The sequence below is a fragment of the Heloderma suspectum genome, chromosome 2, assembly GCF_057233095.1.
Source record: "Heloderma suspectum isolate Gila_16-S chromosome 2, 16-S_ref, whole genome shotgun sequence".
Classification (NCBI taxonomy): domain Eukaryota; kingdom Metazoa; phylum Chordata; class Lepidosauria; order Squamata; family Helodermatidae; genus Heloderma; species Heloderma suspectum.
The window spans coordinates 302,131,989-302,157,457 of NC_139459.1; the positions used below are offsets into that span (position 1 = coordinate 302,131,989).

Sequence of the window (25,469 nt, forward strand, 5' to 3'; positions counted from 1 at the left end):
TTCATCCCTGGGTGTCCATTTTCACCAGCTGTCCCTGGAATTTACAATAAATCAAGGCACAGTGCTGTTAATCACTGGTGTTGAGTTATATCCTGTGTGCCTTGAATTATGTGAGAAAGGCCTTGGCCTTTGAAAGCACAAGAAGAAGAGACAGGGCATACATGCTCTTTTGTCCCTTGTGGTGTGCCCCTTATGACTATAGATGCTTTGGTCTAGAGACAATTATGTCCACTTTCTTGGGCAATTCAGTCTGAATGTGAAGCTCAAACAGATAGTTCCCGTCCACCCCCTCAACTCCTTCCTCTATTTTGTCTTAAGCAGTGAATGGCTTAATTTTGAATGGGAATAACATTTAGAGCTTGTCCCCAACATGTATTGCCCTAAATTGGGTGAGCAACTTGTGGCCCTCCAGATGTTTTCGCCTACCATCAGCCCTAGCCAGCATAATGTTGAGAAAAGATGGGAGTTGTAGGCCAAAACATCTGGAGGGCCACAAGTTGCCCAACCCTGCCTGAAATTGATACAAGGCCTCAGAAAATAGCTCTGGCACAAGTGCTAGGCATTTCCCATTTTCTGGCTGAGTCCAAAGGTTCACAGTGCTCTACCCACTTTACTCAGTGGGTAACCATCAACGTGTGGTATGGCCAATCTCCCCCGCCCCCTCACTGCCATTCCTGCTCTTGCTTCCATCTGAGCTCTTGTTTATTGGGCTTGTCCCCATCACAATCATGGCTTCTGAAATTTGGGTTATGATCTAGAAAAACTTACAACTCCATCAAGTACAAGGATCTCCCACTGACCAGAGTTGACATATAAGGCCCATCTGTGTCAGAATATATGGCAGTCATTTGCCAGTGCTGAGGATTTATCCTGATTAGGTCCGACAGTTCCTACAGCTCTATTATGAATATGATTTTTATTGGTGGTATTGGGGACATGGAAGATAATGCACAGACTTGGTGTGTGCATGTGTGTCGGAGAGAGAGATTACTGGGTTGATGTATTTATGTGTTTCCAGGTAGACACGATGGAAGGGAGCCTCTCAGGGTTTCCAGGGGAACGTGGGCCTGCAGGACCCAAGGGAAGCAAGGTTAGTACATAGCCCTCTCCCCTTTCCTTCCATTAGTTCCAAGCTAGATATAACATTAATTGCTTCCCTCCCTGTGCAAATAGCAGCTTTGAGGAGGCGATTTTGGTTAGGACTTAAGAAGGGGGTGGGGGCGGGGGTATGGATTAAATTCTCCCTTTTTATCCACTATAGTCCTTCTGCTGCATTATTTACAGTATTTTTAAAAACCTGTAGCTGCTATTTACATTTTTTAAAAACGCTGCATGTTAATTGCAGTCACAAATTAATGACTGGGTTCGCATGACATCACAACCCGCCATGGGCAGCCAGCCTGGTGGGTTGTCATGTTATTCAAACCTGGTGTGTTCTCGGGGGGGGGGGGGGGGCTTGATTTTTGTGAACAAGCCGCCCTGAGAACAGATGGCTTGTTGCAGGGTTGTCATGTTGTCCGAACCCGGAAGAGCGATTTTATCATGGGTTGCCAGGATTGGCTACAGAGTTGCTCAGCAAGAGCGGCAAAACCCCCATGCCACTCCTTGTGATCTCACCAGTGCCCCCTCCAGCCTCCCTTGCCGGTGATTGCCCTCCTGCTGATGCTGAAGCAGCACTTTGGAATGACCGTCACTTATTTGTAACCTTTTTTTCCCCCTGGTGCCTTAAAATTGTGCAGATGGGGTTGTAATTATGAACACATTTGCGTACTCCTGAAGCACCAATTTTTTTTAAGTGGAGGGCAAAAAGGGGTAGCGATTGGAGCAGGGAGGGGGCCAGGGCAAGGAGACAAGGTGGGCTGTGCTGGAAAGGTGCCTGGGATAGGGGCCAGAGCCAGCTGCAGGACTGAGGGGGAAGGAGCAGGAGGACCAGCCACAGCAAGCCTGATCATCTGTCGGGAGTACTGTGGAGCATTCGCCGGACAACCCACCCACCATGGCTTATTCACAGGGCGGCGTAGCGTGATGTCTTGTTTGGCCTTTATATTTTGATGGGATGGATGTTGCCGGGAAAGTATTGCTGCTTCAGCAGGAGATCATCTCTCTGCCCTGAATAGAAACCCCGGTGGTCTAAAGTGGGACTACGAATTAGAGAATCTGAGATGGGAATCTTTGATGCTTTAACTTAGCGCTCCGGCTAGGTTCTGTTGTGGGTTATTGTGATGGCAGGGCTCCACCTTATACTTGCTCCTGTTTTGCATTTGAATGGTGCTGTGCTGCATTCCTAGTTTTAGTAATTTCAGTCTTGCCTTTATTTAGTCTCGTCATGAATGATGTCAGAATTTGAATTTAACTTGCCTGCTTCCCAAATCAGAGAAGCTTTCAAACCATAACAGAGGAACAGGTTGCTTACCTGTCACTGTAGGTCTTTGAGTAGTCACCTGTGCATTCACACACATGGGTTCTGTGCGGAGCCCTGATGGGTAGCATTTATACCTGAGCACGCTTTGGTGGGAATCCGCCCTTTATTCCAGTATGCACACTCAAGGGGCGAGGTCCTGCTGTTCCTGCTCAGTTCCATAAGACTGCCCAGTGACTCTAAGGATTAGAGTAGGACGTTAGCCATCTGGGGACCTACAGTAGGGATGGAGGGTAGGTTGTGTGAATGCTCAATGACTACTCAAAGAACCACAATTACAGGTAAGCAAACTATTCTTCTTTATGGTCTCTGTGCATCACACATATATGAGTGACTAGCAAGCTGACTTAACAGAGGAGGGTAGGTTCCTTGAGGGCAGCTTGACCAAACTATCTGCCCAGAGGCCCTGATATCCATCTTCTAGTGATGAGCAAAAGTAGACAGTTGCAACCATGTAGCAGCCAATCATAGGTCAGGGAGGGAAATACCCTGTAAGAAAGTAGTAGAATTAGACACCTCTCTAGTTGTGCAGTTCTGTTGTGCTAGCGGAGGTCTGATTGTGTGACGTGGGTTCCAACCCACATCTATTAACATTTGCCCTCACCAATTAAACACTGGTCTCAACGGATTAATCAACTAAAAGTACAGCCCTAAGCATGTCAGCTCAGAAGTCAGTCCCAGTGAGTTCAGTGAGAATTACTGAACTCAATGGGAGTTCAGTAAGAGTTCTATAGGATTGCATCCACAAAAAGAAGAAAGCAAAAGAAGACTGAAAAACGATCACAGGAGTGAACCATGTGATAGAAACAAACTTGCATTTTGGGGCAAGGTGGCAATCCAAGCTTCATTGCTGAGATTCCCAGGATGGTATTAGATACCACTTAGACATGATGGGTGATGAGAAAGAAGGACTAAATGAAGGCATGACCCACTCTGGTTTTTTAGGGCTTGCAGCTAACTGTTCCCCTTTTTTCTTCCTCTACAGGGAGAGCCAGGAGAAGATGGCGCAAAAGGCTCTAGAGGCGATAAGGTCTGAGTGTAGTAAGTCTCCCACCCCTGCATCTCCCCAGCTTTCCCTGTGTCTCTTCTGTGCCTTCGCTTGCAAGAGGGGAATCTCTTCTTTCCTGCAAGTGTTTGACTTTATCTTGCTTTTTAATACTTTTTCTCTATCCTTTTCATTGGCTTAATGAATAACTCAGCAGCCCTGAACCAAGCAGGTTTGATTTTTACACGCCCACGCAGCAGTGCAGTAACAGCTATGACTGGGGGGGGGAAAGCAGTCTTGTCCACCGCGCTGCGTCCCACTGCCATTACCTACCATGGATCGTTCTCTAGGAATCTCGTGACCTTGGTTAAATCTAGGTCTGTCCTGCTTTCCTTTAGAGCTTAGCTTGGTTTCCTTCGTATCCCGTTCCCCCCCCCCGCCCCCCAATACCAAAGGAGCTTCCTTCACTCCCAGAATCAGGCCAGAAATTCTGACTCGCCACTCCTGGCTCCATTCCTCAGGGTGGGTCTGGGCTGTCTCTGGCCTCAGGGGTTTAAGCTTCCTTTGCAATGGGTATAAGTCAAGCTGGTGATACAAGGGTCCTGATGAAAGCAGGACATTTTCAGGACAAAAAATGTCTTTTGTCCTCCCCACCCCCCACCCACAATATCTGATAAGGGTAAACAGGACATTTTGGGAAAGGGTGCAATGTTTCATGAAAGGAATCACAATAAGGAGTAAAATAGTTTCAACTGATATTTAATGTTGTGACATTAAATCGCTGGGACCGAAGCAAACAGTTGACTCAATGCTTAAGGCTCACTGAAATCAGTAGGACTTAGCGGGCTTATTTTTTCAGGTTCGCTCCTGCTGGGGTCCTGCTCTGTGCAAACCTAAATGCCTCACACTCACCGCTATGCTGGGGGCAAGGGAGCAAAGCCAGGGCTCTTCTAGAATGTTGGCAGCCCCCACACTCTTGGCTGAACTGAGCTGAGCCTCACAATGGACAATCAAAGGACTGGATGTGGATTGGCTCCTGGGGTGAGGGGTTGACACAATGGGGCTGCTTGCTTGCCTTTATGATATCACCCGACCTTTTGAATTGCAGGGTGAAGCTGGGCAGAGGGGAGAGAGGGGTGAAGCCGGCGAGAAAGGCAGGGACGGCGCTCCAGTGAGTATTGCTGATGGACCATTGTCAAAAATAGTGGCAGCTGCTGAAAGGGGAGCAGAGAGAAACAGTTCAGAAATTGGAGTTGCTACTGCTTTTTAGCAAAAACACCCTGCTGTGGTGGGATGGGGGTGGGGGTAGGGAGGATGGCTTGTTCCACATCCACATATATTTGATGCTGCAATGCACTGTGGCTTTGAAGGTGGTACTGATGTCTTGCTGACCTTCTGCTCACTCTCATGTCCTTCTTTTGGTGCAGGGCCTTCCAGGAGAGAGGGGCCTTCCTGGCCCAGAAGGGAAAGCAGTAAGTAAAAGGGAGGGAGCCTCAGCACAGGGATGGGAAATGTGTATGATTTGGGGGGCGGGCAGATGAGAGAAAAGAGAGTCAAAGGGAAAGGATCAGTGTTCACATTGTAGGAGAAAAGGTAGGGGAACTTTAATGTAATCCACGGCCCCATCCCCTGACTCCCCTCTCCCAGCTTTAGCCAATTCATGCTCCCCATCACCTTTTAAAAACAGCTGCTAAGGGGATCATCCATCCCACCCCTATAATTCGAGCACTGGAAAGGATTTGTACAAAATGTTCCATACTAGCTGAGATGCTTCTCAGAGAGGAGTTTAGTGAGTGGATCTGGGCTTCTGAAGAAACCAGGAGTCCAGCAACACAAGTCTTCATCCAAGGCCTCCCATCTCTCATGTGCAGACCTATGTATCTCTGTAGCCCTCCTGCTCTATGACTGCAGAGAAACACTGTTAGCATGGGCACTGGTGATGCTTCTCCTTGTGACCCGTGGAGTGTGGGCGGAATCCTTGCTGGATGGAATCTCTGAGACAAGCTGAGCCCTGAATAAGGGTGACAGAGATCATCCTACTTATGGGTCAGGCAGTGCTTTACCAGCACTGGGAAGCCAGGGTGAGATTTGGGGAGAAAGGTTCATGGAGGGCTTCCGTTCACAATATGTTTTCCTTTCATAGCTGGCCCTTTCATTGCTGCTGTGTGCCTCTTGTCCTTTCCCACAGTAATGATGTGCTTTGAGATCTGTGCGAGTTTTCTATGTTGATTTAACAAACCATCTCCAGGACCCTCCTTGTTGGACCTGTTGTCTTGTGAACTCAATGGACTCTTGCAGGGTTGGGCCTGGTGTGCTGCCATGCATGGTGTCACTTCCAGGCCATGTTCTGGCTGAGGAGGCCTCAACAGAAGGATCCGCCTAGTCTCCATCACTTGTGGCAGTGGTGGTTTGGTGTTGCTGCCCAGGGCTTCTGCACATTCAAGCACCCAAACACGTGCCCAGAAACTGCCAAACATTCTCTATGATGCCAAATTCCCCCTTTTTTATGGCTAAGGAGACTCACTGGAGTGGCTGTGTTGTATTCAGCCAGGCTGAAAGCTCTGTTCTCTCTGTGTTTGATCTCTCTTGATATCTGGAGGGCTGAGAAGAACTACTTGCACAAGGAGCTCCCTTATTTTTGGACATGCCTCAGTGCTCCTGACGGCCAATGGTAAATAAGAAAGCGGCCTCAGATGTCCTGTTTTGTCACATGTGGGGTTTCAGCTCCATTACGGAGTTCTTTCAGATGACGGCAAGCAATCCCCCCGCCCCTTATTGTTCTGCTTTATGTCTCTGGTTCATGTGTCTCTGTTTTTGTGTGTCATTCCCTCCCATCCAGGGCCAGCAGGGTTTTAGAGGGCCTCCTGGCCCAGCTGTAAGTATTGTTTCTTGGTAGGCTCCAGTAGACCTGAGTTATTGGCTATGGTCGGCTTTCTCTGCTTGCTCTCGCTCTTTTTAATGCAGTAGGAGCAGCTCAGCCTTGGCATTGTGTTGTGAGGGAAGCAAGGATCAAGCAAGGCTTGCTTGAGGGATTGCTCTGGGTCTCGCTAACTCTCTGGATCTTTGAATTGGATCTTTGCAGGGCTTGCCAGGCTTCCCCGGAGTTCTGGGCAGACCGGTAGGTGATGCTCTTCCTCCCCCCCCCCCCGCTGTATCTCACCTACCCCACCTTGCATGGAGCACTCTGCCTCTTGCCAATAATAGTCTGTGTGTGCGTGGGGGGGGCAGTCTTCTTTGCATCGCATTTTCAAGCAGCACTATTAAGCTTTGCAGAAGGATCCTTGGTACGATGCTCAAAATAGGGTCTGGGAATCAGAAGAAAGCAAACCACTTATTTGTTGAGCATTTTGATGTCCTTGCAATATATATGTATGTATAAAAAAAAACACATGCACACAGCAGAGGGGAATCCATAATGCATTGTTGTTGTTGTATAATTGTCCATGGAAGGACTAGTGCACTGCAACTAGGAACTGTAAGTCTTCAGCACTAATTTCAATTTAGCCATGGACTCACTGGGTGACTAGATAAACCATATCTCTCCACCTCATTCCCCGCCCCCTAATTTGGAGAGAACAGCATTTTTTTTCCTCTCCATGCGAACCAATCCAGGGATGTGATTGTAAGGAGAAATGTCCCTCGTGAACTGATGATATGCAAATATCATTTAATACTGACATCCACAATCACGACAGCTCCAAATGATTCCACATGATTTGTGAAAATCACCATGAAGTGTACCTGTGTAGTACCAACCCACATGGTACTTTCCCCACATGAATGTTGGGCACGCAAAGCCCCAAAAGTAGTGGTGAAAAGCTAATGTTTCATTGCTTGGAAGATCTGTGCTCTTTGGGCGTGTGACACTTGGGACAGTAGCCAATGAGGCCACTCTGCCCTCACTGGTTCTGTTGCCTTTGCAGAAGTCACTGCTTGTGCAACGGGGCTTTTGTGCTTCTAACCCCACCCCACCCCTGGGAAACAAGTGGATTGGGACAGGTCAGTGGAGCCCCCTTCCACGAGCTCTCTTGACCGGCCCTGTTCCAGAAATGAGCGTTTCCACTCATTTCGGGTTATTTTTAGAAGCGTGAAAGTTGTGCAGGCAGTCGCTCCCACATGTGCACAGGCACAATAGGATACTACCCATAGACTTTAATGGTCAGAACTATTTAACCTAATTGGTTTGGCCATTTTCTGTTGTTTACTTCCTCAGTGATTTATTCCAGCTGGAATGAAAGTTCCCCTTGCCTGTAGTGCTGTGGCAGTAGCATGTAATGTCATAGAGCAGCATTCCCCAAGCTGGTGCTCTCCAGATGTTTTGGAATTCAACTCCCATCGACCCCAGCCAGCATTGCCAATGGTCAGGAATTCTGGGAGTTGTATCTGGAGAGCACTGGGTTGGGGAAGGCTGTCTTTGAGCGAGGAATGGGCGGAGAGCTCACTGGAAGTGACGTCCTTTGACAAAACTATTTTACCAATGTATCAAGGCCCTGAAAATAGCTAACCATGGATACTTAGAGATGAATCAGCCCCATATCCAGCACTGATTATGTCTCTTTATTCCTACAGGGTAACCAAGGAGATCCTGGACCACCAGGCCCTCCTGTAAGTAAAACTGGCATTCCATATTCTTATAAGCTCTCTGGCTAGGCTCTGAATAAGTGACAGCAAACCCAACTTGGCCAAAGTCAAAATAGGATGTATTATATGGGAGATGTCTGGCACTAGTTGCCTCCTTCATTCTACATCATTGTCCTGTCTTGTTCTCAAAACTGTAGTCCAGGGATGGGGAATGTGTGGTCCTCCAGACATTGTTGAACTGCTTCTCCCATCAGCCCTCTCCTTTGGCCAAGCTGGCTGGAGCTTATACGAGTTGCAGTCCACCAACTTCTGGAGGGCCACACATTCCCTTGCCTCTGCTGTAGACATAATCGTACAAGGCAGTTCTCACAGTGGATAACATTCAGCCTCATCACCAAGATTACATAGAATCCACTGCCTTGATGGCTTTGTAGTGGAAGAAAGGCAGAGAAAGAAAGGAAAGGACAGCATATAAATGTAAATAAATAAATAGTCCAGAGCAGAGATTTTTGCCGGGGAGTCAAACAATAAATGTTTAAGTTTCATTCTGGTTTATCTATATTTGAAGAAGTTCTGGTTTAGTTCTTGTTCAGGCCAATAAAGGTTCAGTTCAGTTTTTGGTTTAGGTTCAGTTGACTTCCTGGTTTATACACAGCCTTCATTGTACATCTGCAGAAAAGTCCAAGGACATGATAGAAAACATGTCAGTGTGTTGTGTACAACCTTTGAATTAGTTCAGTCGTTGTTGTGCTTTGGTTACTGGAAGTACCCGTCTCCTCTTTCCTTACAGGGTCCTGTCGGCCCTCCAGGCACTCAAGGTCTACCTGGAATAAAGGTATATGTCCTGATTTGATCGCCATAGGGCTTGTGAAACTCCCTTTCTACCCAAAGCCGTAACAGCGGAAGGTTTACACTCTTAAGTGTATTTAGAACACCCCATCCTTATCCTGTGGGGGACACTGCTTCACAAACAGATCTCTGAATCCCCATGGAGTACCTTGATTTCTCAAATTTTGGCATAGCAACCCTATTACGGAGCCAGATGGTTTGCCCACATTCTCCTTTGCAAAAATGGAAGCACTTTAGACAGTGCCAGCTCCAGGTTTCTGAGGATCCTTGGACAAGAGCCCCTCAGTGGGCTATTCTTCTCACCACCATTCTCACCAGCTGCTCTTGCTCCTCCTCCTCCTCATTGCTGCCGCTTGCTTGCTTGACGGGCAGAGAGCCAGGGAGCAGTAGGCCGTGGCATCTCTAGTGCTCCTCCTTCTCACCACCACCGTTGTCTGGGCCAGAGCAGAGGCAGGTGAACAAGCAGGTTGCAGTAGTGAAGAGAAGGAACAAATCCAGCAGACTCTTGTCAGTGGGCCCCTGCTGGGGCGTGGTCCCATTTGGCAGGTTCCCAACAATAGCTACCCTTGACGCTGGCCCTGCAGTTAGCATTCGTGTCTCTGTCAGGCATAGATTAGTAATAGTGTTGTGTGTCCCCCACTCCCTTCTTTACAGGGAGATGCAGGAGAGCCTGGCTCCAGCATCCGGGTGAGTATCTCTACCGTTCATTCCCCAGCATACACACCTGCTGGCTTAGAGTGTTCTGGCCTAATCCCAGCTATTTCATGGTCTTTGTTCATTGCTAAAGAGGTACTCCTGAGTATCTTTGGACCTTTCCTTTCTGGAATAGTAGTGTCTGGGAACACCACATAATAGGCCTGGCTGGATGCTGGGTGGTATCTGTGGCCAGCATTTTCACTTTTCTTCATTGCAGGGTTTACCAGGCCCCCAAGGAAATGTTGGACTACCAGGACCACCAGGACCACCTGGGCTTGTGGTAGGTGGCCGGTGTGCTTTTCTGGCTTGAGCTATTAGGGAATTAACACGATACACCTTTCCCAGTATGAACCTGCCCATACGCTATGATTGTCATCTGAGGCCATTCTCCAAGGGCCTCCTCCAAGGGAACTTTGGAGGTGGCAACAAGGGAGAGGGCCTTCTCAGTGGTGGCCCCCTGATTGCAGAACTATCTCCCCAGTGAGGCCCACCTGGTGCCAACATTGTTGTCTTTTTGGCACCTTTCTTTACTCAGGCATTTGACAGCATATGATGGGGTTTTTAATGGGTCCTGGGATTTCTTCTTGTTGACTGTTAAAATTGTTAATATGTATGCATATGCATGTGTATGTAAATAGCTTTTAAATTATGTTATAATAATGTATTTATAAGGTTTTTAACCTTTATAAACCACGCAGAGGGCATTGGCTATTGGGTGGTATAGAAATGTAATAAAATGAATGAAATGAATATGTTCATGATTCCTTCCTCATTTCTTTTGTCTTTTTCTTGCTCCGTTTCTTTTTAGGGTCCACAGGGCCCTCCAGGATTACCAGGACAAGTGGTAAGCACACTTTGGAGTCTCCTGACTGACACCCTCCACACATCACACCTGGCTTCGACGCACACCCTAATTCTAATTGCTTTCTCTCCTCATCTTAGGGTGAGCCTGGGAAACCAGGTGTCCCAGGGAGAGATGGAGTGCCAGGAAAAGAAGGGGAACCTGGACTGTCCGGGAAAATGGTATGGCCCACAGTGTGAGATGGCATGTTTCTGATTGAAACTGTGATTCTGTCCAATGGGAATGGCACCAAGACGAATGCTACATGATCTTGCCTCGCCCACAGGGACAAGAGCTGGTGGCGACAAGATTGTGGTTCTGTGACTTTCTATGTCTCTGGGTTTTGAATGCCTCTGTGTCTTATGCAGGCAGGAGGCCTGTGTAAGACAGAGTGGCCTTCAAATCTTGTGCAGCCACCTGTCCCTGTGATTCTCCATCAGGCACGAGATCTTAGTTCGCAAGTTAGAAAGTAACAAAATATCTCCTGTAACGATACAGGGCTTCAGAGAGATTCCAAGACAAACAGCAGTGGTCTGAAAAAGAACTACAACAACCATAGCCACCTTTTTATGTCGAGTCCACTTCTAAGAAGCAACGACTGCCAAGCATTTGAGAGTCTCTAGCTCAGGGGTGGGGATACCCAGGCCCGGGTTCCCAATCTGGCCTGCCGGGAGTCTCAGTCCAGCCCTCCAAGTTTCCCCAGATGGCCACACCCCTTTGCCCTGGCTCCACCCCCTTCCCCCCAACCACAGATCATTGGGTGGTTTCTTGGCTTTTGTGCCGTTTTTGCCATTCTAAAAGATAGAAATGCCTCTCCTAAGGTTTACTTACTGGCACTAAGAGTTTGAAGGTACAATATGCCAGCATCTTTTGTATTTTTGGTGCCACCCCTTTTGCCTTTGGCCCCCCGGTGGAATGTGGCCCCTGAGAACATCTCTGAAATTGAATTTGGTCCTCAGGCTGAAAGAGGATCCTCATCCCTGCTGTAGCTGCAATCCTGAGAACCCCTGATCACAATGGGACTTACTTCTCGGTGAACATGCAAAGGGTTGCACTGCCGGTATTGGGCAGGGGAGTCCACCAGCCATCATTCCTTTCCTGGCTAAAGCCTAACTGCCTTTATGAACTGCTTTCTAGGGTGTCCCAGGACCTGTGGGACCTGCAGGCCCCAAAGGAGAACCTGGTGATGCTGGGCCCCCAGGACAGGTGAGAGGTGGCTTCTCCTTTTTTCCCTCTGGGCATGTGCTTTAGCTTTCTTTCTTCTTGTTCTGTTTACTGTTCATTGAGTTTTCCAAATATATTTCTTCGTTTTGCTTGGTCATAATATGTTCAACCCTGTATTTCCTGTTACAAGATTTTTTTTAAAAAACCCAATTAAAACAACAGTAAAATCTTTTTCACACCAAACATTGTCTTTTGTGGTTATTTAGTATTAAGAACAAAAGAAATGCTGGATCAGACCAAAGGCCTATCTAGCCCAGCCTCCTGTTCCTACAGTAGCCAACCAGCTGCCTGTGGAAAGCCCACAAGCACGACATGAGTGCAAGAGCACCCTCCTGCTTGTGTTCCCCAGCAACTGGGATTGAGGCACAGTGCCTCTGATACTCGACGTAACATGCAGCCATCATGCTTAATAGACTTTGATAGATTTATCTTTGGTTGTTGTTCAGTCATTAAGTCGTGTCTGACTGTTCGTGACCCCATGGACCATAGCACACCAGGCCTTCCTGTCTTCCGCTCTCTCCCAGAGTGTGCTCAAGTTCATTAACCTTTGGTATTGGATGCCTTATAAAGCAAATTCTCTAGGAGTCATAGGGATTTCAAAATTGGATGAAACATTGTACTAGTGCAATAAAAATCCAGCATACAACATCCCACCCCTTACTAATTAACCTTTCACATTCCTATGTCCTATACTCATCTGTGTCAGGTTATACAGGTCTCTTCATTATCTTTATAGGATGCGGGTGTCCTAAAAGTGTGCATGGGGCAGGAGCGGGGGAGGATGGGTGATGGTGGAAATTGGCAATGTGATTTCAGAATATATATATTTTTTACATTCAGTATATTGTAAGAATGGATTCCAGATGCTTCTGTGTTGTGCGTTTTGAATGCAGTTCTTTCCTTTCTAGTTAGCTGTCAGCTGATTGTGTGAGAGCCAAGAATGTACTGTAACGGGTTCTAGGTTTTCCTTAAAAAAAAAAAAAAACTTTATTTTTTTTCCCCACCCCACCCCCTTGCAGGCGCTAGTCCAGGCATATCAAAAATTATAATAGGTTAAGGCAGAAAAATATAGAATACATTGTCACATAAACCAGAGAGGCCGATATGCTACAGGCAGAGTGTTATGAAGTTGAGTATTGCCAACATGCATAAGAAATTACTAATCCATAGTAAATGTATCTTGTTTCCTACTTCCTTTTGCCATTTGTAACTTATTTGTTAACTTTTCTGTTAAGGCAATTTTCCAAACCCGGGCCCACCAAGCATCCAATGAGACTACTCTTAAGTCCTTCCAAAATTGAGCAATAACCAGTCTAGCTGCTGCCAACAAAAATCCAGCCAATGGCTTAAAGGAACGATTTTTATTATTTCCCTCAAACACTCCTACGAGTGCCATCTCTGGTGTTCTCTCCAATTGCTGTCCAAGTATCTTATCAATTTCACCAAAGACTGCAGTCCAAAACTTTGCCACTTTTACACAGGTTCTAGGTTTTCCATGCTGCCCAAACCATCCTTTCTACTAAATGGCAGCCTTCATTAACAGTGCACGTAGAGGTTTAGTTAGGGCCTACACAGTTGGCGTCACTATGTAGCCATCTCTTGCACTGCTGGCGTGGTGATAAAACTGTGCGGGATCAGTCCATTATTGAAAATCCCAGCTAGGACTGGAGAGATCAAAGTACCCCTCTTCTTCTTGAGTCTCGGAAAATCCTGGCTTAGGTTTATGCTACTTTTCTGGCTGTCTCTTACGTCTTGCACACATTTTTTAGAAGAAAATGTCAGTGCAAGCATTCCTTTCATTTAATGTCCCACGTTGCTATTAAGCATCCATCTCTCTTCCTCCCTGGTTGGCTGTCTATAGACTGTTGTGGGACCTCCTGGAGTGAAAGGCGAGAAGGTAAGCTAAAGGCCTGTATGGATCAATGTAGAGAATGGATATAATGTAATCTGGTGGGACCAGGAGCTGGAATACAGCATTCTTGGGGTCTTTGGTGGCTCAGGAAGGATTGTAGAAGTAGCTCTCAACTTGCAGATTCTGACTCGAAGTCTGCTCCTGCAAATATTAGCTCTTGAAAGGCGGTGGTGTTGGTAATGAGTGCAGATAGGCACTTGGGTACTCTGATCTGTCAGGTCAGTTTACTGGTGCTGTGAAGTATGGTTGGTCTGTTTCGAAGAGGGGGTTTTTGCTTCAGATAATTTTTCCCAGCAAGAACTCTAGACAGAAAAGGAGGGATAATCTCTATGATGCCTGAAAACTAGAGAGGGAGCCAAATTCAGCTGAGTAAAATGGCTGGATGTACTTACTTTGCAGAAGTGCAGGGGGAACAGCAGAGTGATCCCCCCCCCCCAGAGGGGGTCTGATGGGATTTGAAGGGAGCTTCTTCAGTATTGAACATCTACATGATTTGTTTTAGGGTCCACCAGGTGATTTTGATGGGGAACTTCTGGGGAAACAGGTGAGTTGGCCTTCCTTGCTGCTTTCCATTGCTATTTTTCAAATCCCTGCTTCTCAAGCCAGGTATCAATGCTGATCTTTCTGCTTTGCAGGGTGCCAAAGGCGACCGAGGCATACCAGGCCCTCGAGGAGAGCAGGTGAGTTCTTTCTACTCCTCAAAGAAAGAGCCCCTGCTCTCGCTCTCTCTCTCTCTCTCTCTCTCTCTGGCAAGTGTGGGCTTTGTGGAAACTTCTCAAGGCCTTGATTCATTTTCAGTTTAACTTCCTTGACATAACTTTTATTTTTCTGTGCTAGGGTGAACGTGGGGGCCAGGGGGAACCTGGAGATCCTGGAGAAGATGTAAGTACTATGGAGTGTACAGTAAAGCACAGGGTCCAGTCACTGCATGTGCAGTGACAAGCAAGCAGTAGAAGTGTGCACCAGACATAAGTTTTGACTCGGACCCTAGTCTTGTGCTTTGGAAAATGGCCCGATTCTGCTTGGGACCTATTCAGAAGCCATCTGCTTTGACTTGGATACTGACCCCAGGTCGAGATTTGGAAATCCAGTGCTTCAGTTCTCCCATTACAGGAATCCCATTACAGGAATTTTTAAAAATGTCTATAGATTTTTTTTCTGTTTCACAAAGGTGGATGAAGTTTACAGGTGCAGTAGAACCTTAAGAGGGGATTATTCCTGCCAAATTTCAGAAAAAGAGGTGCAGTGTTTTTTGTGCTACGCACCTTTATATTTTCATTTTTTTTAAGGGTACGGCCAATATTTTTTTTCTATTTTCTGGCAGAACTGGATGAAATTTGCAGGGATAGTTGCCCCTTCTGAGAGGATCAAGCCCAACAAGGTTCAGATAAATAGGTGCAGGGACTTTTGTGCCAGAGCAACCTTTACATTTTGAAGGTATCCAGAATAGGATATGCTTATCCCCCTATGTCTCTAGTGGAGCATTCTTCTGAAAATGACAGACTACATAGAGGTGGCCCAAAGTAAGAAAACTGCAAAGATTCAGAAAGATAGTGCAGAGGTTTATGTGGAAGGGGAGGGTGGGGTGAGTGATTCACTTTCCTTTCCCTCCCTCCCCTAATCCGTGTTTTTTGGGCAATATTATGAAAACGGTACATATTAGAGAGGAGAATCCAGGCAAGAAACCTGCAGAGCTTCCATTGAAGAGGTATATAACTGGACAGAGAATAGGCTAGGGAGAAATTCAACTGCCTGGCATTCTTGCACCATCACAAACTTCCCTGAAAATATATGGATGGGATAGGAAATGACAAAATGGAGATGTAATAACCTGAAGTCCTTACTGGATGAAAAGAATGTCTTTCAAAGTGTGATAGTCTGAGAAGGATTTTTTTTTAAAGGTCGTTATTCCTAACTTAGTCTGATACTCTAGGAAGGATATCTAATATTGAACCCCATTCCTGACAGGTCTGTCCAATGTTTTATTTAAAAATTCCAAAACAGAACCCAGTCTGTAACATTCAAGCAGCTTGTTCCCATTGTTAAACTAATTTTGCATGAAGGCATTTTTATTAATGTTTAACAAAGTCTGCCATTCTGTTATTTAAACCCATTTCTGTCTATCTGCTGTATCCTCAGGAGATACAATGGCCAATTGCACTTCCTTTTTGTTCTGACTTTTCTGAGTCTTTGAAATCTATCAGTATACTCACCACCTCTAGTATCAGTGTCAGCAGTGCATATAATATGTATTCCTTACTCTTTGTTCTATTTTCTATTTTGGATATTAATAGGGAGCCAAAGGATCACCTGGGATCAAAGGGGAAAAGGTAAACAGTGGCTCTCATATATTTTGTTTGCTTAAATTTTGAGAAGTAATTATTTTGTTTATATAAATAGCTGGGGGTTTACCTCAGTCATGTTGTCCAGCACAGTTTTCTGAGATGTTCTCAACTCTACATCATGCCAAGTATCTGATAGTGCAGGCTTCCCAACCTGGCGCCCTCCAGATGTGTTAAGACTACAACTCCCATCATCCACATCCCACTTGACCATTGGCTGTGCTGGCTGGGGATGATGGGAGCTGCAGTCCAACCCATCTGGAGGGTGCCAGATGGCTGTGAATGGTTGTGTTATCAGTAGGAACTCAGCAGTAATCAGAAGGTTACCCATAAATGGGGAGTGAGAATAGACATCCATGTTTTCAGACCCAGGGTGTCATGCCTCATCTCAACTTCCTTGCCAGCGAGCCCACTGGAAATAGTGTAGATCCTGTCAACTCTTCCATGTGATCTAGAAACAACTATTGGGGCTCTCAGTCAATGCAGCCTTTGGTTAAATAAACAACTAGATCCTATTAATCATTTACACATCACCTGTGCATTGACATCTTTTTTTCTTCCATCTGCACCATTTAGGGTTCACTTGGGATTGGTCTCCAGGGACCTCCTGGGCAGATTGGACCACCAGGCTTGAAGGTAATTTCTTTCCTGTTTCTTCTCTTCACCCACACTTGCTGTGCCTCCTTTTTTGAAATTGTCACATTCTTTTAACCTTATTCGCTCCCTTGCACATCTTTTGTTTCATGATACATAAGCCTAGTCAAGCGATTTCAGCACTACTGCTGGTGGACAGCTGCTGTGGAAGAAAGGTTGTATTTCTTGGTATAGTTTACAATTCAGTCCTGGCAGGGAAAAATAACATCAAATAGCCAGCTATATCTTAGAATACGCAAGCAAGAACACAAATCAAGAAAGTCAGTGTCTTTCAGTACGATATTCTAAGCTGTGATTATCCTGCTTCTCTGGAGATTTGGCCAGATGAAAAGGATCTTGCAAAGACACAAAATTTCTGAGTTTCTCCAAAGGCGATCAGACACGGGCTAGAGCTGTATCTTCAGCCTATCACGTGGCGGTGAAGGTAGCAAAAAAGGAATATTATGCTGCCTCTATCGCGTCTGCAGAGTGCTGTCCCAGGAGGCTGTTCCAAGTGGTCCGGAGCCTGGTCGGTCCTGTGGCTCCGGAACCACTGGAGCATTCTAAGGCCTCCTGTGAGGCCTTGGCAAGGCACTTTGCAGATAAAATTGATCAGATTAGGTGTGTTACTCTGCACGCTGTGGATACAGTTAGTGAGCAAAAGGCGGCCTGTGGCAAACCGGTTTTGTGGGATCGGTTCCAGCTTCTTCCTCCTGATGAAGTGGACAAGGTGCTTTCATCTGTACGGCCGACCACCTGCTTACTTGATCCTTGCCCATCTTGGCTCATTATGGGCTGCAGAGAGAGACTGGGTGAGGGGATCAGGGTGGTGGTGAACGCCTCCCTTGAGGAGGGAGTGATGCCATCAACCCTCAAGGAGGCAGTGATAAGACCGCTCTTAAAGAAGCCCTCCTTGGATCCCCAAGTTCTGAACAACTTTCGCCCAGTCTCAAAACTGCCATTTTTGGGCAAGGTGATTGAGCGGGTGGTGGCGGTGCAGTTGAAGGCACACTTGGAAGAAACTGATTATCTAGACCCATTTCAGTTGGGCTTCAGGCTTGGGCATGGGACAGAAACGGCCTTGGTCGCCTTGGTAGATGATATGAGGAGGGCTCTGGATAGGGGTGAATGCTCCTTCCTTGTTCTCCTCGACCTCTCAGCGGCTTTTGATACCGTTGACCACGGTATCCTCCTGGCCTGCCTGGAGGGGTTGGGCATTGGAGACACCGTATTGCGGTGGTTCCGGTCCTTCCTCTCTGGCAGGTACCAGAGGGTAGCACTGGGAGAGGAGGTTTCGGACCCGTGGCCACTCACTTGTGGGGTGCCACAGGGTTCCATCCTCTCCCCGATGCTATTTAACATCTATGTGAAGCCGCTGGGGGCTATCATCAGGAGGTTTGGGGTGCAGTGTCATCAATATGCGGATGACACGCAGCTCTACCTCTCATTCAAATCTTCACCAAGGTTGGCCGTAGAATCCCTGTCCAAATGTCTGGAGACGGTGAGTGGCTGGATGGGGAGGAATAAGCTGAAGCTGAAACCTGACAAGACCGAGGTACTTTTGGTGGGAGACAAGAGGAGGCTAGAGGATGTTGACCTGGTGTTGAATGGGGTATGGCTACCCTTGAAAGACCAGGTCCGCAGCCTGGGGGTCATTTTGGACTCCCAGCTGTCCATGGAGGCTCAGGTGTCAGCTGTGAGGCGGACAGCACTGTATCAACTCCGTCTGATACGGCGGCTTTGCCCCTTCCTTCCTGACCATCTGCTCCCATCGGTAGTACATGCCCTGGTCTCCTCTCGTTTAGACTACTGTAATGAGCTCTACGTGGGGTTACCCTTGAAGACGGTTCGGAAACTGCAGCTGGTACAGAATGCGGCGGCTCGCCTGATTAAAGGCAGCTGCCGGCGAGATCACATCACTCCAGTGCTGAAGGAGTTGCACTGGTTACCAGTTGTTTTCCGTGCCAAATTCAAGGTGTTGGTTTTGACCTTTAAAACCCTATCTTAAGGAGCGCCTCCAGCAGCACCAGACAGGCCACTTAACAAGATCAGCCTCGGATGGCCTTCTCTCTGTCCCATCAGCCAGGACAGCTAGACTGGTGGGGACAAGGGAGAGGGCCTTTTCTGTGGTGGCCCCCACTCTGTGGAACTCCCTCCCTAGGGAACTCTGTCATGCCCCCTCTTTAATGAGCATCTGTCGTGCATTAAAAACATGGTTGTTCAGGCAGGCATTTGGGATGGGTTAGAGTATTTTAGAAAATGTTTTTATTGTAGAATTTTATTGTTTTAAACTGTTTTATTGTATGTTGTACATCGCCCAGAGTGGCTGGGTGACCAGCCAGATGGGCGATTAATAAATTTAATAATAATAAATAAAATAAAATAAAAATCACTTCGTTCAGCAGTGTTGACTAGGTGTACTGGAAAGGCTCAAAATAGTGGGGATTGCAAACCTGCTACTTTGCAGCTTCTTTGATGGATGCTCAATGGTTCTCAAATGTTTGGGGAAGAGGAGAAGGGGGTGGGGTGGCCATTTGGCTTCCCTGTTTCTGGCTCTACCGTCAAATCTTGTGGCTTCTTTGCAGGGAGACCCCGGTTTGCCTGGCCCACCAGGGCCCCCAGGTTTGCCAGGTGTGGCTGGAACGTCGGGCCAGCCAGGCCTGAGAGGAGAAAATGGACTGCCTGGCCAACCGGGACCTCCAGGAGAGAGGGTAAGGCAGATAAACACTACCAGGCTTGAAATTCCTCCGCCCTGGCTTCTGTTGTTGTTGAGATAAATGCATGGTAGTCTTCAGGAACCACAAGGAACTGCTCTGCCATATCATCTTGATAGATGCTTTGCCCCAATACCCAGCACTGGCCTCTGATTCTAGAGCTCTCCATAACAATGAGCCATGCCGTGGTTTCTCTGGACTTGTTCCCTGCCTTTGAGCAACTCAGCATGGGTCTAAATGAAGGGGGATTTCATGTAGTTCAAGCCTTTGGCTCACTGGAAAGGGGTGGATCCTTTACCCCAGATTAATAAGGTCTTAAGCCACAGTTGGGGAACCTTTGGCCCATGGGCTAAATGCAGACCCCTCAATCTGGGCATTCAAACTCTCCCCCAGTCACACCCCTCAACGACCCCACTCCAGGATATTGATGTCCTTTATTCCATCCTGCTCTGTTCCCCAACTACAAACCTGATGGAGGGAACCTTGTACATATAGAGGGAGAATGCCAGGATGCATATATATGAATGAATGAATGAATGAATATATACATATATACATACATACATACATACACGTGTGTGTATATATATATATATATATATATATATATATATATATATATATTCATACTGTACTGAATAAAGAGTCACATTTGTAACTCTGGCCCTATCTACTGCTGAAATGCAGACCCTGATAGGTTTCAACCGAGGTAATGCAGACCCCGACAGGAAAAAGGTTCCCCCGCCTGGCTTAGGTTTCTGGGCTGAGAAGTATTTTCCTTTCCAGGGTCTGATTGGCTTTCCTGGGAGAGATGGCACTGCAGGATCTCCAGGGCCACCAGGACCACCAGGGCCAGCAGTAAGTACTTGGGTATTTGGAATGTAGGTGTAACATGAGAAGGGTTGTATATGTAGCTAGTTAGCTGCAGCCTGTCCCATGTATCAAAATGTTACTTCTGTGCATTCCTATGGTGGTGTTGAAATATTAATCTATGTTTTCTCTCACTTTTCCTCTTTCCTTCACTTGCCACCTCTTCATTGAAGGGTGCACAAGGCGTCCCAGGAGGGAAAGGTGACAAGGTAAGCCCTGATTTTGTCTGATAGACTCCAGCAGATCTAAAAGACTAGATGGAGACATTTATGGTCTCCAAGTCATGAGAACTGCTCCTCTTGCTTGCTTTGTACAGTGTGCTCTTTCTCAGGGTTGCTAGTCGTCATGAATCCCTATTCACAGACCTTTCCATAGAACTTGGTAGAATGCTGCAGCTAGTTCAGAAATCTAAAAATCTCAGCTTTCAATGCAAGAAAAGCAAGTTTTAACCCCCATCATTTGAATGATACGTTGGAAATTTTGTAGGAAGTTTGTTTCTGCCCAGGAACATACTACATAAAGCTGGAAAAGAAGAGCCAGCATGGTGTAGTGGCTAGAGTGCTGGACTGGGAGTCGGGAGATCTGGGTTCTAGTCCCCACTCGGCCATGGAAGCCCACTGGGTGACTTTGGGCCAGTCACATACTCTCAGCCCAACCTACCTCACAGGGTTGTTGTTGTGAGGATAAAATGGAAGAGGAGGAGGATTATGTACGCCACCTTGAATTTCTTGGAGGAAAAAAGGCAGGATATAAATGTAATAAATAAATAAATAAACCAACTAATTGCTGCTCAAATGGAAGACTCTTATTTTTGCATTATTAAAGAAATTATAATAAGTACATACCTTTAGTACCTTATTACCTGAGTTATATTAGGCCAAATATTAGTTTAAGTTGGAAAAAATTCTGACAAAGTTGCAGAACCTTGAAATAGATTAAATAGGTCTCTTAAATTCATGTTGCAGATAGCAACAGGATCACTGGTGGAATTTAACTGATGGAACTTAACTTCTCCCTCTTTCTGCTTTTTAGGGGGATACAGGTATTGGACAGCCAGGTGCTAGAGGTGAACGAGGAGATCCAGGGCCACGGGTATGTATCTTAGCCTGACTCTGCTGCCCAGGTACAGAGCAGAACTCATAGGAACTTGCGGGGTGGAATCACCTCACTTCCATACGTACCTATGGCATTATTGTGAAGGTCTAACTGTGTCTGACCAGCAGCAAAGGATCAGGGCACACCGGTTGGCTGTGTGGGATTTTGCATGGTTTGAAGGGAAAGCCTGTAGCACATGTTTAGTTTCTGGTATCTACATCCATGAGGAGGAGGGGCAGATATTCAGGGTCTTCAGGTGAAGACCCATCAAAGATTCTGTCACAGGGTGGGGGCCAAGAGTAGGGCCCGCAGGGACCCCTGACAAGAGCCCCCTGGAGTTGCCCCACCTTTTCACCATTGCACCCTGCTTGTTGACCTGCATCTCGCTCCGGCTCAGACAACCGTGGTGCTGAGAAAGAGGAGCAGCAGTTGCCGCTGCCTACTTGCTCCCCGGCTCTCTGCCTGTCGAGCAAGCAAGTGGGAGCAAAGATGAGAAAGAGAATGAGGAGCCATAGCAGCTGGTGACAAGGGCAGTGAGAAGGCAACCTCACTGAGGGAGGGGGGGTCTTGCCCGGGGCCCCCACAAACCTGGATCCAGCAATGTTCTGTCACCCCAGTTTGTCTTTCTATAAAAGTAGCCAGTAGCAAACATACCTTGGTGTCTTCTGAAGATCTGCCTTGCTTTACTTTCACAAAGGCTCTTCAGGATTCATCTCCTTGCCAGGTGTTGTGAGGGATTCCTGCCTTCAGCTTGGCCTACACCGGCTGCCACAGCCCCTCTCCCCATCCCTAAGGATTGTTTCCTTTGGTCTGTCTGAATGTACTCTTCCTTTTCTCAGGGAGAAGATGGGCGGCCAGGACTGGAGGGCGATCGTGGGCCTGCGGTAAATATCTGACTCCCCTTCCTTTCTCTGCTCCCTCAAACATGAGCATGAGAATTGGTTGCCATTCTGAAGTGACCTCCTTTCTGTTTTGTCTTTAGGGGCTTCCAGGAAACAGAGGGGAGAGAGGTGATAAAGTAAGTCAAGCACTGTGGGGCAGGGGGAAAAGAAGGAAGGAAAAGCTGTCTCCCTGCCCTTCCTTCACGCTGACCATGAAAATTTAAATAAGCTGCCAATCTTGCAGCCTGCTACATGGCAAATCATAGGCTATGGGCAAAGGGAAATATCTTTTGGAGAGACTGAGGGGGAACCTCTAAAGTACACATCATCAGTGGAGTAGTGGAGCCAGGGCTCAAAGGGATGCAGCTCCAGCACATTTTGATTAGCAGGGACACTGATGTCATCTGCCACGTGCATGCACGCACACACACACACACACACACACACACACCTCTCCAGAATTCTCTGTTCCCTCTGAGCCTAACTGGAATCCTCACAGTAGTTGGGGGAAATTTCCCAGCAACCATATATTGTTCCCTGTTGTAATATGAAGTATTTGGGGGTGGTTTGGTGGGCAATTAAGACCCATTCGCTTTATGAAAGACCTGCTCCTAGCCAATGAAAACTGCTAGAACTGGTTTATTGATACGGATGAACACAGCTACCTGCAATTTGGGACTCTCCGTGGAGGCATTGCTATGGCGGCTGTCAGGATGAGTGCCTCCACTTCAGAATGTACCATTACACCACACATGTGTCAGGAGTGCCCTAGCAGCCTCTTTCAGTGGACCCCAATAGCCAACTCAAGACACAGACGAACGGATTCTTTTCAAGGCTTTAATCCTTTTACAACTTAATGACTCTTTCAGATGCTATTCACCAGTGACTAAGCAAGGAACAGCAGAGTGGCCTGTGTGCCGAGTAGGCAGTTGATGCCCGTTTGAAGGAGAGTCACGTGAAGACCCTGAACTTATGGGCTAGGGAGAGATCCTCCCTCTTTCCCTTGGGTCCACGGGAGGCGGCCGTTGCTTGCGCGCCAAATGGGCGCTACGCCTCCTTTCCGTGCCCTCCATTGCTCGTCGCTCCCTGCCTCTGCATCGAGCATCTAGCAAGCCTCGTTCCTGCACTTTCTCACTGCTAGGATCACTGTCTATCTCAGGAATGCCAGCAGGAGGAATCTCTGCCAGCTGCTATGCCTGTGAGGGATGAGCTGGCTCCTCTCCCACAGATTGCTGATCCTCTTCAGAATCAGAACTGCTCTGGGGTTCTATCGGCTCAGTTTCCACCCTGGCAGCATGTAGTTCCAAGGTGTCCCCTTTCCTCACATTGCTTATCTAGCCCCGGTTATATGTTCTGTTTCGACAAACACCCAGGTCATAGTGAAGTCCCATGGATTCACAAGGCATCCTGGGCAAAGACTGTAGCCCTATAACAGGAGTGGGCAATTTGTGGCCCTCTAGATGTTTTGGCCTACAACTCCCATCAGCCCTAGCCAGCATAGACAGTGGTGAGGGATGATGCCAAAACATCTGGAGGGCCATACATTGCCCACCCCTGCCCTATAAGCTGCTTGAGGCAAGACCCTACCTTTGTAGCTTGTGCTGTAAATTGCCATAAACAATAAATATGGGGACCAATAATAACAATACCGTAAATATGTTTGCAGTCAGGCTAGTCTGCAGTATTTGGAGTAGAGCATAGTTTGAAGACAACTGTGAATTCTACAGGTTTATTTCTAACGTTCACTTCCTTCTGTCCTAGGGAGACGTTGGGCTTATGGGACCAAAGGGAGACAAAGTGAGTACCCTGTCACTGACAGGATTGTGTTGATTGATCTGTGGACTTTGAATACAGCCTCATCGATACCTGGGGAGCTCCAAGGCAATCCTTCAAATTGAGGCAGGAAAAGTATTCCTACTGGCAGAGCTATTTCTGCCAACATGATATTTCCATATGACGCCCATTAGCCTGGCCTCAGGAAAGAGGACATGATGCCATTCCCCTCAGGAGCCTCCTTGCTGCCTCCAGATGTTACGCTTACAGTGGATTGGACTGTCTGTAAGGAGGGCTGTAGCTCAGTGGCAGAGCACACGTTTTGCATGCAGAAGGTGTGAGGTTCCACCCTAATCATTCTCTAGCTATGAGGCAAGCCCTTGTGCTCTCCTGCAGACTGGTTTATGCCTTGACTTTTGCAACATTATCATGAAAAGTTTCTGTTGATGCTTTCTGGACTGAAAAAGTGGAATTTGCTCTGTAGAAAATGGTATTTGCTCACAAGGCCCATAGGAGTGTGGGCTGCAGCCAAGTCGAAGGCTTTCATTTCTGATTGGCTGTCATATTCTCTCGATTACAGGGCGACACTGCTGTGGTGGAGGGCCCTCCAGGTGCTCGGGGGAACAAAGGGGAGCCAGTAAGTGTCATGGCTGCATTAAAAAAACTCTACCCTTGAAAGCACCTCTGTGGCATCTGTAGCCTTTAGAAACAGCTCTCCTTGCACATACTTGTTGATGTTCACTTCAACCTCAATATCATATCATTTCTACTTTTCTTTTTGGACTCCACTGTTGGTGAGTTAGTAGGAATTCATCTTCTCTTACCCCTCTCTAGGGAGACCGTGGCCTAAAAGGCATGGAAGGGGACAAAGGGGACAAAGGAGACCAGGGCATCCTTGGAGAGAAGGTACCAGAGCAAACCCCTGGGTAACTGCTTACCAGGCTTGTTGGGGGAGAATTTGGGTTGGGCTTGGGTGATGTCAGGGTGGACACTGAGCCCATAGAATCCCAGAGTAGTTCTAATTTGGAGGAAGAGCAGTCGCTCCTGGGAGAGGAGCGCGCACCTTTTTCCCAGGGCCCGCAGCTGCCAGAGATTCCTCCCACCCACATTCCTAGATTAGAAAGCAGTCCTGGGAGTGACCCAGCACCGATAGCAGACTGGTTGGATGCGCGGCGCAGATGCAGAGAGCGGCGCCAAATGGAGAGCGCGGAAAGGAGGCGTAGCGCCCGGTTGGCGCTCAAAGAACGGTTGCGCCCAGAGGATCCAAGGGAAAGGGGGAGGGATTCTCCCTAGTCCTTATATTCAGGGGTCTGCCAGTAATTGCTTTTCAAACGGGGACCAACTGTTCTAACTTAGGGCACAGGGATGCTGCTGCTCAGATCTAGTTGCTACCTGTAGAGCTGTTAAGTTGTAAAAGAAGAATAAAGCTTTGAAAAGAATCCCTTTGTCTGTGTCTGGACTTGGCTACTGGATTAGACTGAGAGAGCCCTCCAAGGAGCCCTTAACAGGTTGCATGCCTGTATCTGAAGGCGGTGAGCAGAATTGGCATAGGCCCATAGTTCTGTTCCAAGTGCTGGCTCAGGACAAGTGCTAGAAGTAAAAAACGTTGCCTGTAGTGCGCTACTCGGACATCAGGAGCCCAAAGTGGGAACAA

General features: G+C 47.3%; 1 protein-coding gene across 1 annotated transcript in view; it reads left to right on the forward strand.

Annotated features, from left to right (window-relative positions):
• The window catches only part of COL7A1 (collagen type VII alpha 1 chain), a 159,004-nt gene that overhangs the window by 110,025 nt on the left and 23,510 nt on the right, over positions 1-25,469 (forward strand). The window contains exons 78-104 of the mRNA XM_084832478.1: positions 1,019-1,090; positions 3,405-3,449; positions 4,513-4,575; positions 4,832-4,876; positions 6,487-6,522; positions 7,974-8,009; positions 8,776-8,820; positions 9,489-9,521; positions 9,748-9,810; positions 10,339-10,374; positions 10,473-10,553; positions 11,509-11,577; positions 13,457-13,492; positions 14,010-14,051; positions 14,143-14,187; positions 14,345-14,389; positions 15,802-15,837; positions 16,426-16,485; positions 19,068-19,193; positions 19,983-20,054; positions 20,240-20,275; positions 21,099-21,158; positions 22,001-22,045; positions 22,144-22,179; positions 23,804-23,839; positions 24,396-24,452; positions 24,650-24,721. Coding sequence (XP_084688604.1) covers positions 1,019-1,090; positions 3,405-3,449; positions 4,513-4,575; positions 4,832-4,876; positions 6,487-6,522; positions 7,974-8,009; positions 8,776-8,820; positions 9,489-9,521; positions 9,748-9,810; positions 10,339-10,374; positions 10,473-10,553; positions 11,509-11,577; positions 13,457-13,492; positions 14,010-14,051; positions 14,143-14,187; positions 14,345-14,389; positions 15,802-15,837; positions 16,426-16,485; positions 19,068-19,193; positions 19,983-20,054; positions 20,240-20,275; positions 21,099-21,158; positions 22,001-22,045; positions 22,144-22,179; positions 23,804-23,839; positions 24,396-24,452; positions 24,650-24,721 — 1,428 coding nt within the window. The remainder of the gene's footprint in view (positions 1-1,018; positions 1,091-3,404; positions 3,450-4,512; positions 4,576-4,831; positions 4,877-6,486; positions 6,523-7,973; positions 8,010-8,775; positions 8,821-9,488; positions 9,522-9,747; positions 9,811-10,338; positions 10,375-10,472; positions 10,554-11,508; positions 11,578-13,456; positions 13,493-14,009; positions 14,052-14,142; positions 14,188-14,344; positions 14,390-15,801; positions 15,838-16,425; positions 16,486-19,067; positions 19,194-19,982; positions 20,055-20,239; positions 20,276-21,098; positions 21,159-22,000; positions 22,046-22,143; positions 22,180-23,803; positions 23,840-24,395; positions 24,453-24,649; positions 24,722-25,469) is intronic.